General features: G+C 51.8%; 4 protein-coding genes across 4 annotated transcripts; 2 read left to right on the forward strand and 2 right to left on the reverse strand.

Moving 5' to 3' along the window:
- Positions 1-2404: 2404 nt before the first annotated feature.
- Positions 2405-3486, forward strand: A1O9_11441 (uncharacterized protein; the record flags this gene model as incomplete). The annotated part of the gene is made up of 4 exons (XM_013399734.1): positions 2405-2600; positions 2660-2870; positions 2929-3097; positions 3163-3486. The coding sequence occupies 4 exons, from the start codon at positions 2405-2407 to the stop codon at positions 3484-3486; spliced, it is 900 nt and encodes a 299-aa protein (XP_013255188.1).
- Positions 3487-5759: 2273 nt separating this feature from the next.
- A1O9_11442 (uncharacterized protein) lies at positions 5760-6890 on the reverse strand (the record flags this gene model as incomplete). The annotated part of the gene is made up of 1 exon (XM_013399735.1): positions 5760-6890. One exon carries the CDS (start codon positions 6888-6890, stop codon positions 5760-5762), a length of 1131 nt encoding a protein of 376 aa, XP_013255189.1.
- A 497-nt stretch (positions 6891-7387) lies between these two features.
- On the forward strand, positions 7388-7858 carry A1O9_11443 (uncharacterized protein; the record flags this gene model as incomplete). The annotated part of the gene is made up of 1 exon (XM_013399736.1): positions 7388-7858. The coding sequence occupies one exon, from the start codon at positions 7388-7390 to the stop codon at positions 7856-7858; it is 471 nt and encodes a 156-aa protein (XP_013255190.1).
- Positions 7859-9866: 2008 nt separating this feature from the next.
- A1O9_11444 (uncharacterized protein) lies at positions 9867-11294 on the reverse strand (the record flags this gene model as incomplete). The annotated part of the gene is made up of 1 exon (XM_013399737.1): positions 9867-11294. A coding segment is annotated over one exon (1428 nt), but the record flags the coding sequence as incomplete, so codon positions are not given.
- Between the last annotated feature and the right edge of the window lie 1166 nt (positions 11295-12460).

Consider the following 12460-nt stretch of genomic DNA (forward strand, 5'->3'; position numbering starts at 1 on the left):
GCAGTGCGACCCGTTCGCAATGCCCCTTCAGACGAGGCATTGCGTATTAGAAACCAGTGGAATATCGTCGTCGCTCGGGCCGCATCGCTGCTTCAAATTGCACTCGTGCACAGACTCCACGTGGTGTGACTGCAAGTCAACAATTCCACTCGCATCGATGCATGATTCCCCGAGCTCGGGGCAGCATCTGATACCAGGCAGGCCCATGGATTGTGTCAATGAAATGGCTCGGAGAAGTGGAAGTCGGCATAAACAGATATGGGTTTTCGCTTAGTGTCATGATCGATCGCAAGTGCGTGGAAGAACACGGGAGGCCGAGGCATCGCACGTGAAGGTTCGGGCGGAACGTCGGGAAGCTGTTCTAGAACACTGGCGAGATTCTATGCAGAAGAGATTCGGTGAGGCGACCTGGGGGCGGGTGAGGGTTAATGCAGGCAACGGATGTGCACGGATGCTGGAACACGGCATAGGATACAGCAACAGCAACAGCAACATTTCCGCAGTGGAGCCCGAGTTTTACGAGGAGGAAACCTTGTCGGCATGAGGATGGATAATCTCATGATCTGTGACCGATCTGGTGTGATAGGTCGTTGAGTACTGGACTTGTTGGTGTGGACAGTTCCCAACAAGATCAGAGTGCATAGTGTCGCCTGGGAGGGATGAAGAAGGACCAAGATTGATGAGCAAAGGAGCCTCCTCAGCCCAAGCAACTGTGACGTGCAAGCACTGGTTGCCCAGAAGTCGCTTACGATGCAGCATGAATGCCATGGAATTTTAAACGACAAGTCGGTGGTGCTTGGTGGTGTTTTGGTGGTGGTGGTGGTGGTGGTGGTGTTGGTCTCCGCAAAGCCAAGAACAGAGCAGCTCGCCAGGGCTGGGCAGGCAAAAGAACCACAGTGACTCGTAAGGGATCCATATGAGGCGCATTCATATTCTTGTATAACAACAATAACAATGCCTGGGAATGGAACACAGCGTCTGGACGGGGTATGCAGGGGAGTCTAGTTACAATCTGCAGTCTGCAATCTGCAAATCTGCGTAGCCAGAGAGATGAAGCACGCGGCACGGGAACGAACTGCCATGATTCATCTCCGTACCCATTCATTCTCGCGATTGCGGGCCAGGTTGTCCGCCTGATCCGTTCCTATCTGAGGCCTTCAGTCGTGTTTGGTGTTTGGTGTCTGGTGTCTGGTGTTTGCGAGAACCATTGGTGCCCGTATTACTCGGTAGGAGGGACGGAGCACTGACGATCTCCTCTTTATCCCACCCCCCTGGACCCCCTCCGAAGATGAGCCACCCACTGCTGTTTATTCACCAGCTTGCCTCGAACCATTACCTCATCCTTGCTCCTCGAGGGGGAATTTAACCGGCTTTGGCTTTTGGATGTTGCAGAGTGCAAAGCGCACAGTTGAGCTGCGAGCACACCGACGCTTCCCTCACCGACTGCTCGTTGCTGGCGCTGCTATTTCATCCTCGTCGTTTCTCTATGATGCGAGATTTTCCACGCCTTGTCATCGTTACGTCAGGCTCTCTCCTGTTCTCACGCTCGCCGAGGCTCTTGTGGCGTGACGGAGGCCACGGAGGCGTTGTCTTGGACGCTCTTGGTGTTCTTGGTGGTCTTGGTGGTCTTCTTCCTGCTTAACAATCGGGCTCTTTTTCGCACTGTGTGCTGCTGGTGCCCGTGCGAGAAAGCTTTTCTCCGTTCGCCCGTCTCTAGCTTCAAAGTAACGTCGCCACCCCGGTCATTGCTCTTCCTTGCTCGATGAGATCCCTGTCACACCGACGACATTAGTGCGACTGAGGTCAAGGTGCCCATTCGCTCTGTCATTATCAGCCTAAAGAACCCACAGCAAATGTGCTGGTGCTGCCGTGCTCCATATTTGCTGTATGACGCGAACCCATCAGCAAGAACCACCAAAACTCCGGACCCGTTGGCTCCAAATCTCCAGATCGTCCCCGTCATAGCTTCGTCTCGAAACTGTGGGCGACTGCTACAACAGGAGCACGAGCACTCCATTCCACCGCCCAACCGTTTTCGTCGGTGGTCCGATGCTTCCTAGTCCTGTCCTGCCTCGTTTTGAGCGCAATACCGAGTACTAGCTTGGGATCAACAGGTCATCCCTCCACCAAGACGTTGGTGAGCTCATCGGCTCCAGCAATGGGCAATGGGCAATGGCCATACAGGCCCATTCTCCAGAGTCATGCTCGTGGGCGCGATGCTGTCTTGGATGTGACCTCGAACGTGTACATAAACAGCCCTGTCCCTCCGTCTCCATCTCCGCCTCTCCCTTTTTTCCTTCGACCCAGAGTACTTCAGTCTTGTACTTTGTCGCGATCCTGCCTTTGAAGAAACCTCGCTTTTCTGTCCCACGTGAAACTGCTCTTGACATAGATCTAGATCATCATGGCGACCAACCAGGAGCACAACGCTGTCAACAACACAGCCACTCAAAACGTCAACGGCACCACCTCCCATGACTTGGACAAAGCTACTCGAGGCATGAGCAACGAAGAGAAAACCACAGCGGCCCAAGCTGCTCGCTTTGGCTACGGCCCATTGGCACATGTCCGTACAAATGATGATGGTGGCGCACTGCCAGGTGTGATAGATTCTACCACATGCATCTTAAAGGCAAGCACTGACTGCAATACTCCACAGCTTTTGGTGGTGAATTCCAACCTGGTCTTTACAAGGGAGTCGAGAACCGCAAATTCGCCAATCCCGCTCCTCTGGGTCTCTCAGCCTTTGCCCTGACCACCTTCGTCCTCAGCTTGATCAACCTGGGAACACGAGGATTGGCTCAAAACAACCTTGTTATTTCTTTGGCCTTTGGCTATGGAGGCCTTGTGCAGCTTCTCGCTGGCATGTGGTATGTATTTCCTCATCAGTTCCCGCTCTGCTGAGTTTCCTTTCTAACATCACCACAGGGAAATGGCTGTTGGCAACACTTTCGGTGCTACCGCCCTCTCTTCCTACGGTGGTTTCTGGATCTCCTTCGCCATTATCTTGACACCTGGAGGCTTTAATATTGAGGAAGGAATCGTGGCTGCCGGAGGAGAAAAGGCACTACTTGACTCGCTAGGCTTCTACTTGATGGTGAGTTTTTTCCCCTTGTCCGAAATCCCCTGAGAGGCAACTCATTCTAACCATTTCCACAACAGGGTTGGTTCATCTTCACCACCATTCTTCTCTTCTGCACTCTCAAATCCACCGTGGCATTCTTTTTCCTGTTCTTCACCCTCGATCTGGCATTCCTGTTGTTGGGCATCGGATATCTCCAACCATCTGGCGGACATCCCAACACATCATGCATCCGGGCAGGAGGTGCATTCGGAATCCTCGCTGCTTTTGCTGCTTGGTACAATGCCCTCGCCGGTATCGCAGATACATCGAACAGCTTTTTCATCATCCCAGTTGCCCATTTCCCTTGGTCTGAGAAGGGCCGAGAAATGCGCCGACCAGCGAAGACAGAGCATACTGCTTAAGCGGACCAAGCCCTAGCATCCACCGTCTGTTGACGATGCTGAGCGGCAAGCAAACTCAATCTGCGTGTTGAAAATGTCCGATTGTATTGTCACCTACGGACATCAAAGTTGATCACGAACAAAACAAAGAAAGAATGGAAGAGCTAGGGACGGTAGGAAACTAATTGCAAACGTTGATATTAGGATTTGGGAAGCAAAACCGCTCACATATGATACTTGGGCCAATGATCTCATGCTACGTCTTTGGATACCCCCATATGCCTCGCGTGGTTGTGGTCATTGTTTGGACTTTTCGATCATGAAATTGGCTAGCCAACTTTTTGTACACATAATACCACGCTCATCAAATTTCACGAACTACCTTTCAAGTATCATCTCTTTTTTACTGTGCTCACTTTCCGGGAGAAGTTTTACATATGTCCCATTGCTTATACAGTATGCTCTACGGATTTGCATCAAAATGCCGACGTGAGAGTGGAGAGTGGAGCAGAGCCACTATCTGGGCGAGAGACGGAAATATCCAGTGTCCCTTTCTAGCTGACTCGAAGACGAGCTTCAACCATTCACCACACCACACGTCATGCCGCCCTTGCAAGGCTTGGATGGCAGGGGGAGTGAATTTGGGTCTAGGTATCTATGGACTTGGGATACATATCACATGAGGCCGCTTTCATCCTAACATCGCGATGAGTATGTGTTGCGAAAAGCACAATGGCGGTTCAAGGCACCGACTGTAGATGATACAAGATGCTCCGTACTCGAGCCCAGCGTGAGCCGTAGGCATACATGCCCCTCCGTCTACATATCTCTTGAACGGATTCATCCCAAAGGGATCCTCTAGGTTGTGCGTCGTCAGTCGGCACTCGTCAACGATCTAACCAAGCAGCCTCCTCCTCCTAGACCTTGTTCTCTTCCCCGTCCAATCAACCAATCGACATGACTTGCTATACTAGTGCGAATCCAACACGGCCGATCCGTGACCCTGACCATGACCCCGACCCTGCAGCAGTCCCTCCCCTCGCTTGCAAAAATGTCCAACACTAACTAGTTGCTGTACCTCGTAGTGGCCGTAGGCCGCCTACATACATAACTCCTATGGCCAGTTTCCAGGCAGAAAAAGGCCCCCCTGGAGCAAAGTTTGCGAGGAAAGGACAGCTGGGAATTCCTGGTCAATACCCAAGGCACCTCATGATACCTCCGGAAGTCGATGCGTGTGTTTGTAGCAAGCCTATTTGGTGTAGCACGCACCTGTAGGTAGCCTTGGGTGGTCGATCATGACGGGGCCAAGATGTGATCACGGATGGCTTGCTCGGAAGAGACTCCCTGCCTAAGAGAAGAGAGAGTTTGGTTGGGACTTCATCTCCGGTCGGCACTTCAATGCGATTTCAATGGATGCTATGCCCCAACAGGCATAGTTGGGGAGGCTGGGAGAAGTCGCCCGGGAAAGTCGGCAAATTCTTACTCTGCGCATATTCTTTGGCTCTCGGCATGGAAGCTGGGGAATGTATGGAAATCCAAGCAGTTCTCCTCGGGGAGGCAAGGCATGTCGATCGTAAATCGTCGACGAATGTGTTGGTCTCTCGACCTCGAGCTCCGCGGGCGGTGTGGGCATTTCGCTGCAAACCCCATGGAGCAACTGATGGAAACAACGGGTCACTGATGGGATTTGCGTTTTCGGCATGACGTTTGATCTTCCAGCTACGAATGCCATGTTGTCGCCATATCGTGGTCGTGGCAGATGACGGATGCCCAGAACCTGAACTACACACATACGGACTAGTTGAGTGAGTCGGTTGATCTGGCGATCCCCAGCCTTCGTCCCCGATGATGAATCACTGGGGTTTGGATCAGTCAATAATTTATCATATCAAATGTTAGTTTTCTTGTCCGAGGTGAGGCTGGCTCTTGTCTATCTCGTGGACTCCTTGCTGTCTATTATCCAACGGAATCTTCCGTATGGCGTCGAGGCGTACATAGCTAACCATCTATCTCCTGCTCTTCACTTTGATCCAACTGATGGCCTCAAATCTCCAGGGTGAGTTGTATAACGTCCTCAAATTACTCAGAGGACTCCAACATGCTGATGACAATCACCCCATCTGAGCGCTGGCGCCGCCACACACGAGTATTCGATATGTCGTCTGCCTGCTGTTCGATCTTTCATCCCGCCTGTAGCCAAGTGCCCCGGGAAAAGCAACAGGCTCCCTAATGCCCACGCAGTCGATACTCGAGGATCTCATACCTGGCATTCTACTCATGTTGACCAGCAATCCCTAAAGCACAGCAAAAGCACTGACGTAGCTCACACTGCTGTCCTTGACACTTTCGGCGTCACTGCTTCTCTCATACCTCACGAATCTAAATCGCCCTTGTGAACCATCTTTATCATTGAGAGCCTTCTGTCGTTCGGCTTCCTCCACTCCAGCCATGAAAACTCCAATAGGATGCCTTCCGCAAACGGTGTTACCCGTTTCACGCAACACACGCAAAAATTCCGAATGCTGACCGGTGGCAATTGCACACATGCACGCCCGATCGGCATGTGCAATGCTCTCAAATATCTGCGGACCCGCTTTCGGGATTTTGGTGCTTGACCTCAGATCCTGGCCTTGGCCAAGAGTCGGCATCTTGTGGATGTCCTCGTTCACGCTGACAGTTGCAGTGGTGTATTCCCCTCTGGTACCATTAGGAAGCATCAGGGGTGACAAAGCCGGACTTGGTGCATCTGGTAGGTAGTATGTATAGCCGAATCTACTTCCCCAGTGGCAGAAATCCGAGGAGATTACGAATGCGCAAGTCTCATCAGCGATGTAAGGAGCCAGTAGCTTGCCCAACGCAGCCTCGGTGGCCGGGTTGGTCCCTCCAACCATGATTGGAACGAGAGGCGGGTAGGAAGATTCTGGCTGGTCGGGATATAATTTCTGAAGCAGTCTGTGGATGTAAGGCAGCTGCATCTCAGCACTGTGTTCAGCCTCGTCCACTGGCTGCGACATGGTCGTGAATTTGACGGTTCGCCCTTGGGCCTCGGCCGACAATGTGGAGAGGTGTTGGATGGTTTCATGATCGAGTGGAAGAGGAGATTCTGACAGAGGCGTCTCATATGATTCTACGACAGGTAAAGCAGCGGAGGTCAGGTGGTGGTGATGAGATGGGTGTAGGATGAAAATTCGCTTAGCTTTGGACAGGTCAAGGCATTTGTAGGCCCATGCCGCGGCAGGACCAGAATATGCATAGCCAGCATGAGGAGATATCACAGCTCTGGAACCTGGTAAAGGCAACGCTTCAACACCAGGCAGGATGCCCTTTTCCGGAACCTTTGAAAGCCAGTGGTCAAGTTGACCCGCCAGCTGTCGTCCATTGCCCGAGTACCAGGACCCCGCATGGGAAGCCTCTCTGACAGCCATGATGCTGCTGTCGAATTCAATTAGAAGGAGGGCTGGATGGGCTGGATGCCAGTCAGTAGCGGGGTTTGAATTTCTCACACGGCTCAAGACCTTGAGACGTATTGTGTGCTCTGTAGATCGAGGCCGCTGGTGGGTTTATGTCAATGTTGATATTGGGAGACCCTATGAAGTGCCTAAGTCGACTAACTCTAGGAGCGGTTTATGTAGCCCTATGGTAAACTCTTAAGAGGTATTCCTTTCTATCTTGAGCTTGGAGGACGAAGTCTAAACTCGGCCAGGAAACGTGACCGCCTGATGACGTTGACGCTAAGGGATTGAGATAAGCTTAGCGCCCGACATCACAGCCAATGAATAGCAGCTATTCAAACCGTCCCTCCCCAGATTCCCCTCAACGCGAAACGCGCTCGACACGCGTCACACTGCACACCTCACTTTCTTCACTCAACCACATCGTCAGCCTCCCATTCCGCCCTCCTTTAAGTTGCTGCACCACAACAATGTCGCTCAAACGAAAAGCGTCCGCTCTCGAAGAACCTGTTACCGATCATGCCACGAATCGGAACCCAACAGCTGCTTCGTCATCATCACCATCATCATCATTATCATCTGTGTCGCCTACTTCGTCATTGAGCTCGTTCTCAACGAGCTCCAGTGAGCATATCGGATACCGCGATGCCTGGCACGTCGGATATGTCCCTTACCTGAATTCTCGTACTTTGAAGAGATATCGCGACAACCGACCCGCCCAGGACCAAATCCACGATCACACGCTGAAAAAGCTGTACGAAGCCCAACGGTTACACCTCGACGAGGCAATGCCATTGTCTGAGGCTCTACCAGAAGAGGAAGTGTCAGTTGAGGACATTGAGATGGATGATGTGCCTGTGGTTTGTTCAGGAACGGACTCTCTGAAGCAAAAAACCTTGGAGAGCTTTTTCAACATTCAGCCCAATACGGTCGCCGGCTAGTCTGGCACAAATCAAAGCTTACCGGATTTTGGGCGAATGGCGGATAGAACGTCGGGCACGATTCCGTACCCCTGGTTGGGACTCGAGATATGATGAATTACCTCGGAAATGCCGCGCCGGTACAACTAAGTAGTTGAGGAAACAGCATTGGCCAGAAGCATTACTCCTGTCGAGATCCTCGGAAGCTGGTATATGCTCCATGCCATGCACGTCATCTGAATCCTTTCGAAATCTGATACATGGAATACCACGAACAATCACGTTTGGAAAGAAGTTGATGAAAGGGGACGAAAATCTCCAAAACAGCACAGCTATCTGGCACGCTTCCTCGGAGGGAAAGGCGACATATCATTACTACTACCATTCTTCCAACCCCCGTTCATCACAGAGCGAGCCGGCCAAAATTCGCCTGTTCCAAACGGAGGCATCCGCTACCTAGATATCTTCCTAAAAATCCACGGAAAGGTTACCGCCAAACCTGAGCGCAGAACTCGCCGCCAGTCCACTGGTCCAGTCGCCCAATGCACCAACAGGGTATATTTATAATTCTACCCTGCAGTCGACTTCTCTACTCCACGGGAGGACGACACCTCGAAATCTTCAATGAATGAAATGGGAGCTCGAGGGCTCAGTGGGCTCGGCTGGAGCTGGAGCTGGAGTTGGGAGCGGGGTGCCAGACATGATCTGTGTGCACCGGTTTGTATGACACATAAGGAATAGCGCTGCCAGCGCCCTAGATGGGGGGGCACAAAGGACGTGAATATAGTACATTGACAACAACAGAGTTGCTGGCCGTGTCAGGTATCTCCTGTAGTATTAGTAATACTAGCAGTTGACTGTGCCGGCGGGTGCATCAATCGTGCACTCTTGCCTCAGACCCTGTTTTGAAGCAACATTCATTCATATCCTAGAATTTGCATAGAATTGCAATGGGTTGCACTAAACCTCACTGTCTAAAATCTGGCGATTGTCTGGTTTCGTTAATGAAGAGATGGATTTCACCATTTGCCTATGCTATGTTCGCGATGGCTCGCCCTCATGGGGCCGTCTGATGATTCTGATCTCTACGCTGTCTCACACGTTACACTGCATTAAAAGAATCCTTCATATTAATTTGCTCATGCTTCAAGTGACTGACTGTCAATGCCGTGATTATTATATACATGGCAAAGGCGGGGGGAGGAAATATCTGGAAAAAGGGTTGTAAGAACTGTAAATGCAATGCTGATGCTGAATCCAGGAATTCCTTCCTCCGCTCCGTCCTGTTCGTGAGTTCCTCGGTGAAAGATCAGCCGTGCACCGAAGTGCATGTGAGAGAAAAACACAGCCCATGTCTAACCGATAAAGCACATCCTCCCGTGTCTCGCTGGGATGGAGATTAGGGGAGACCTGCCTTGATGAAGTGTCCATCGTCTCTTGACGGGATGCAACGGAATCAGGACCACTAATGGACTCTCTCAATTCTCGACAAGGCGAAGAGGTACCAGTTGTAAATTGGTGGAAAGAAAAAGAAAAAGCAAAGAAGACATCGTTGAAACCTGTGACGCCGAGACACCTCATTGGTACAGCATTAGTGCATAAAACGTATTCTCATGTGTGTCGTAATTAAACACTTCGGAAGTGTTGTTGGGCAGAGAGAGCATCCGATCACCACCGGTATTCCCAAGGCAGGGTGATCTCCCGCCATGCGCTCTTCTGGTTCTGCAGGGATCCTGTCTGGCACAAGATCATCATGAAGACCCATTAGGTCGATGGAAACACCCCTAATAACGGGAATGAAGATACCGCTAGTCCTTCCTTCTAGTCTCAGATGCCTAGTATGCTTGCAATCGAAGGGTGTTGCACAATGCCACCATGCTAAGATATGCGAATGGAATGCAAGTCAACCGTCTCGCTGTTATCCGATGGGTGCGGGGTCCTATGGTGAATAGGACATAGACCCAGATTGATGTAATTCAGTAGCAGCAGGTCCAAGGGTTGCCGCGTTGGCCTCAGCAGGACGGGGGAACATTGCGTTCTCGATCAATGCAGCCACTCGTCGTTCATGATTTCTTGGTAGACCTTCGAGAACTCTTTGAAGAGAACGAACGTCCTGACACCACTGATCCTTCTGCCTCTTGATGGCCTCACACTTCTGATTTAAGGCTTCAAGATTTGACGATCCGCCTTGTCTGACATCTACCTGAGCCTCTGCAAGTCCTCTTCGAGCCAAAGATTCTTCTTTCGTCAGCCGGTTACCGTTAGCCATCATCCCACGGAGGCGACGTCTGACGCCGTCGAATTCTGACGCCTGTTCTTGCTGTAAGTGAGCGAGTTGGCGTCTTGGCCCAGGAGGCATATTCTCCGGTATCTGAATGCTGGTGGATCTGTAATGTGCGTATGCGTTCCTCATGTAGCGCCGCCCTCGATCAGCACGAGGATTCACAAGTACCTCAATCTTTTGGTCACCCTTGATTGCTTCCGGGGCATCGAGATCAACGCCTTCGTCCCAAATTTGGTCATTGACGGGTGGAACCACAGCATTGAGTGGTCTTCTGGCGTCAATTGCCCGGCGACACTTCATGCATGTCTTGCTTTTGGCGTAAGTTGCCGAATTAACCCATGCTGAGAGGCATGTGGCGTGCATGGCTGTATTACAGCAGCTGATGATAGCCATGAAATTATCCCGCTCAAAGTCCAATTGGCAGGCAGGACATTCCCTCTTATGCTCGGGCAATGCATCGATACTCTCCTGTGTTGCTCGGCTCAGAACCAACTTGATCTGATTTGCCGTGGACGAGGTGGCTTCGATTGGACAGAATGCATGTGATGGAGGACGCAAGCTGGCGGTCAAATTCATCAGCCTTGAGAGCTCGCGAGGATCATTGGCGAAGGAGCTTGCATCGGTGCCAGGAGCGTAGTGGGTTGAGTGTGCTGCCGGCCAAGGGTGATTAGGAATTTGCTGGTAAGATTCGAGAACGGGAGGGCGCAAGTTGGTGGCGGGAGCAGGGATGTTGGACGCATGTCGTAGCTGAGAACTTCCAGGATGATGAGGCGTTGCTTCTGTTGCAGGTGGTTGGGATGCTGAGGTAGGATGATGCTGAGGCTGATAATGGACCGAGGGAGTGGGAGCAACGACAAGACGCACGTCCTGAACAAAGCCATTTCCAGAAGCAAGGTATTCTAAAGCGGCTTCTTCATCCCAGTAAGCAGGGGGAGAAGAAGCGTAGTGGCCAAAATTGGTGGTGGGAGGCATATACGAACCGGTCATATATGTGCGAGGACCTGGTGGGTAGACCGGAGCATTCATAAGATGCATTGGGTCAGGCAAACTATGGGGATTGGAGTCGAGATCAAGTCTTCGACGTTTGAATTTTTGATCAGTCGTAGTGGGCTCTGTCAGAGATCTGCCTTGAGAATTGGGTGGGCTGTATTCATCGTAACTCGGCGGGGATGAGCCCACTGGGCTGAGATGATAGTCCATCACTGGCAGTGGCAGTTTGCGGATATCTGACTTTAAGGGGATTTCCAAGATCGATAAGAGGCTGTTATCTGAGCTGGCTTGAAGTTCCACTTGGTACCTTGAGAGAGATGAAGCCCGTCGTGGATGAGGTGGATGATTGTACGGGAGTGGGGAAAGGTTGGATGTAGCACTGGATCTTAGTAGCAGTTGGGCCAGATGGCAGGTTATATGGAAATGTAAACAGCACTGCCTACGACTTCAAGGCAGTTAGTTGCCTATTCCACCGTCAAACAGTGAAGAAGGATGAAGAGAAGGAAAACATGGAACGAGAGTAAGAAAGAGGTGGTGGAAGTAAGGTTGGGCTTAGGTCATGCGAGGTTGACATGAAGGAGGTCAAACCGGGTTGTATTCCTGGTTGGTGGTTGGACTGTAACTACTGTAACTGTGACCGCAGCCGTGAGATGCGAGCCGTGATCTTGATCGTGAGCCGAGAGTCCGCGACTAGGACCAGCTCCCGGCTGGGCCTTGGGTCCTTGACCTGATGGGTGACCTGTGGGTGACCTGGTTCAAGGTTATGCTTAGTTGGAGATGCGGAAGTACGAGCAACAATTAGAGCGTTTCGCCGTCACAGCCGTCAGCCTCCCTTCTGGGACGGAGGAGGCGTCTGGCCACTTGGGAGGAGAACAGTGGACAGAGGTGGACTCTGGGCAGTGGGCACTGCGAGGCACACGACGACGGGCCAGCGCCAGCTGAGTAGCAGGCCAGGAGGGGGAGGAGGACGAGGGACGAGGGACGAGGGAGGAGCAACCAAGCGGCGATAGGTAGTTGAATGCTGTGAGCGTGCGTAGGGATACTCCGGACGGTCAGTTTGCTTCAAGCTCAAGCGTTCAGGCGGGGCCAAAGAGCCTGTGGAAGAGCCGCCAATGTCTGAGAAGCTCAGGTGACACGTTCGGCCCAAGAAGATGACAGCGTGCAGATACCTTAGTGAGTTAGAGTTCTGGTCAGGGCACAAACTTGTGCAGACTGCAGGGTTACAACTTGCAAGTTACATCCAAGTCTGGAGACCCAGGCAAGGGAAGGGAAGGTTGGCCGTCGGAAATAGAAAGTGGGGGATCCAACCCAGGTTGCTACTTGTTGACCATTCATTATCACCTGCAGCC

This window comes from Exophiala aquamarina (genome assembly GCF_000709125.1).
Source record: "Exophiala aquamarina CBS 119918 chromosome Unknown aczIA-supercont1.17, whole genome shotgun sequence".
In the NCBI taxonomy this organism is placed as follows: domain Eukaryota; kingdom Fungi; phylum Ascomycota; class Eurotiomycetes; order Chaetothyriales; family Herpotrichiellaceae; genus Exophiala; species Exophiala aquamarina.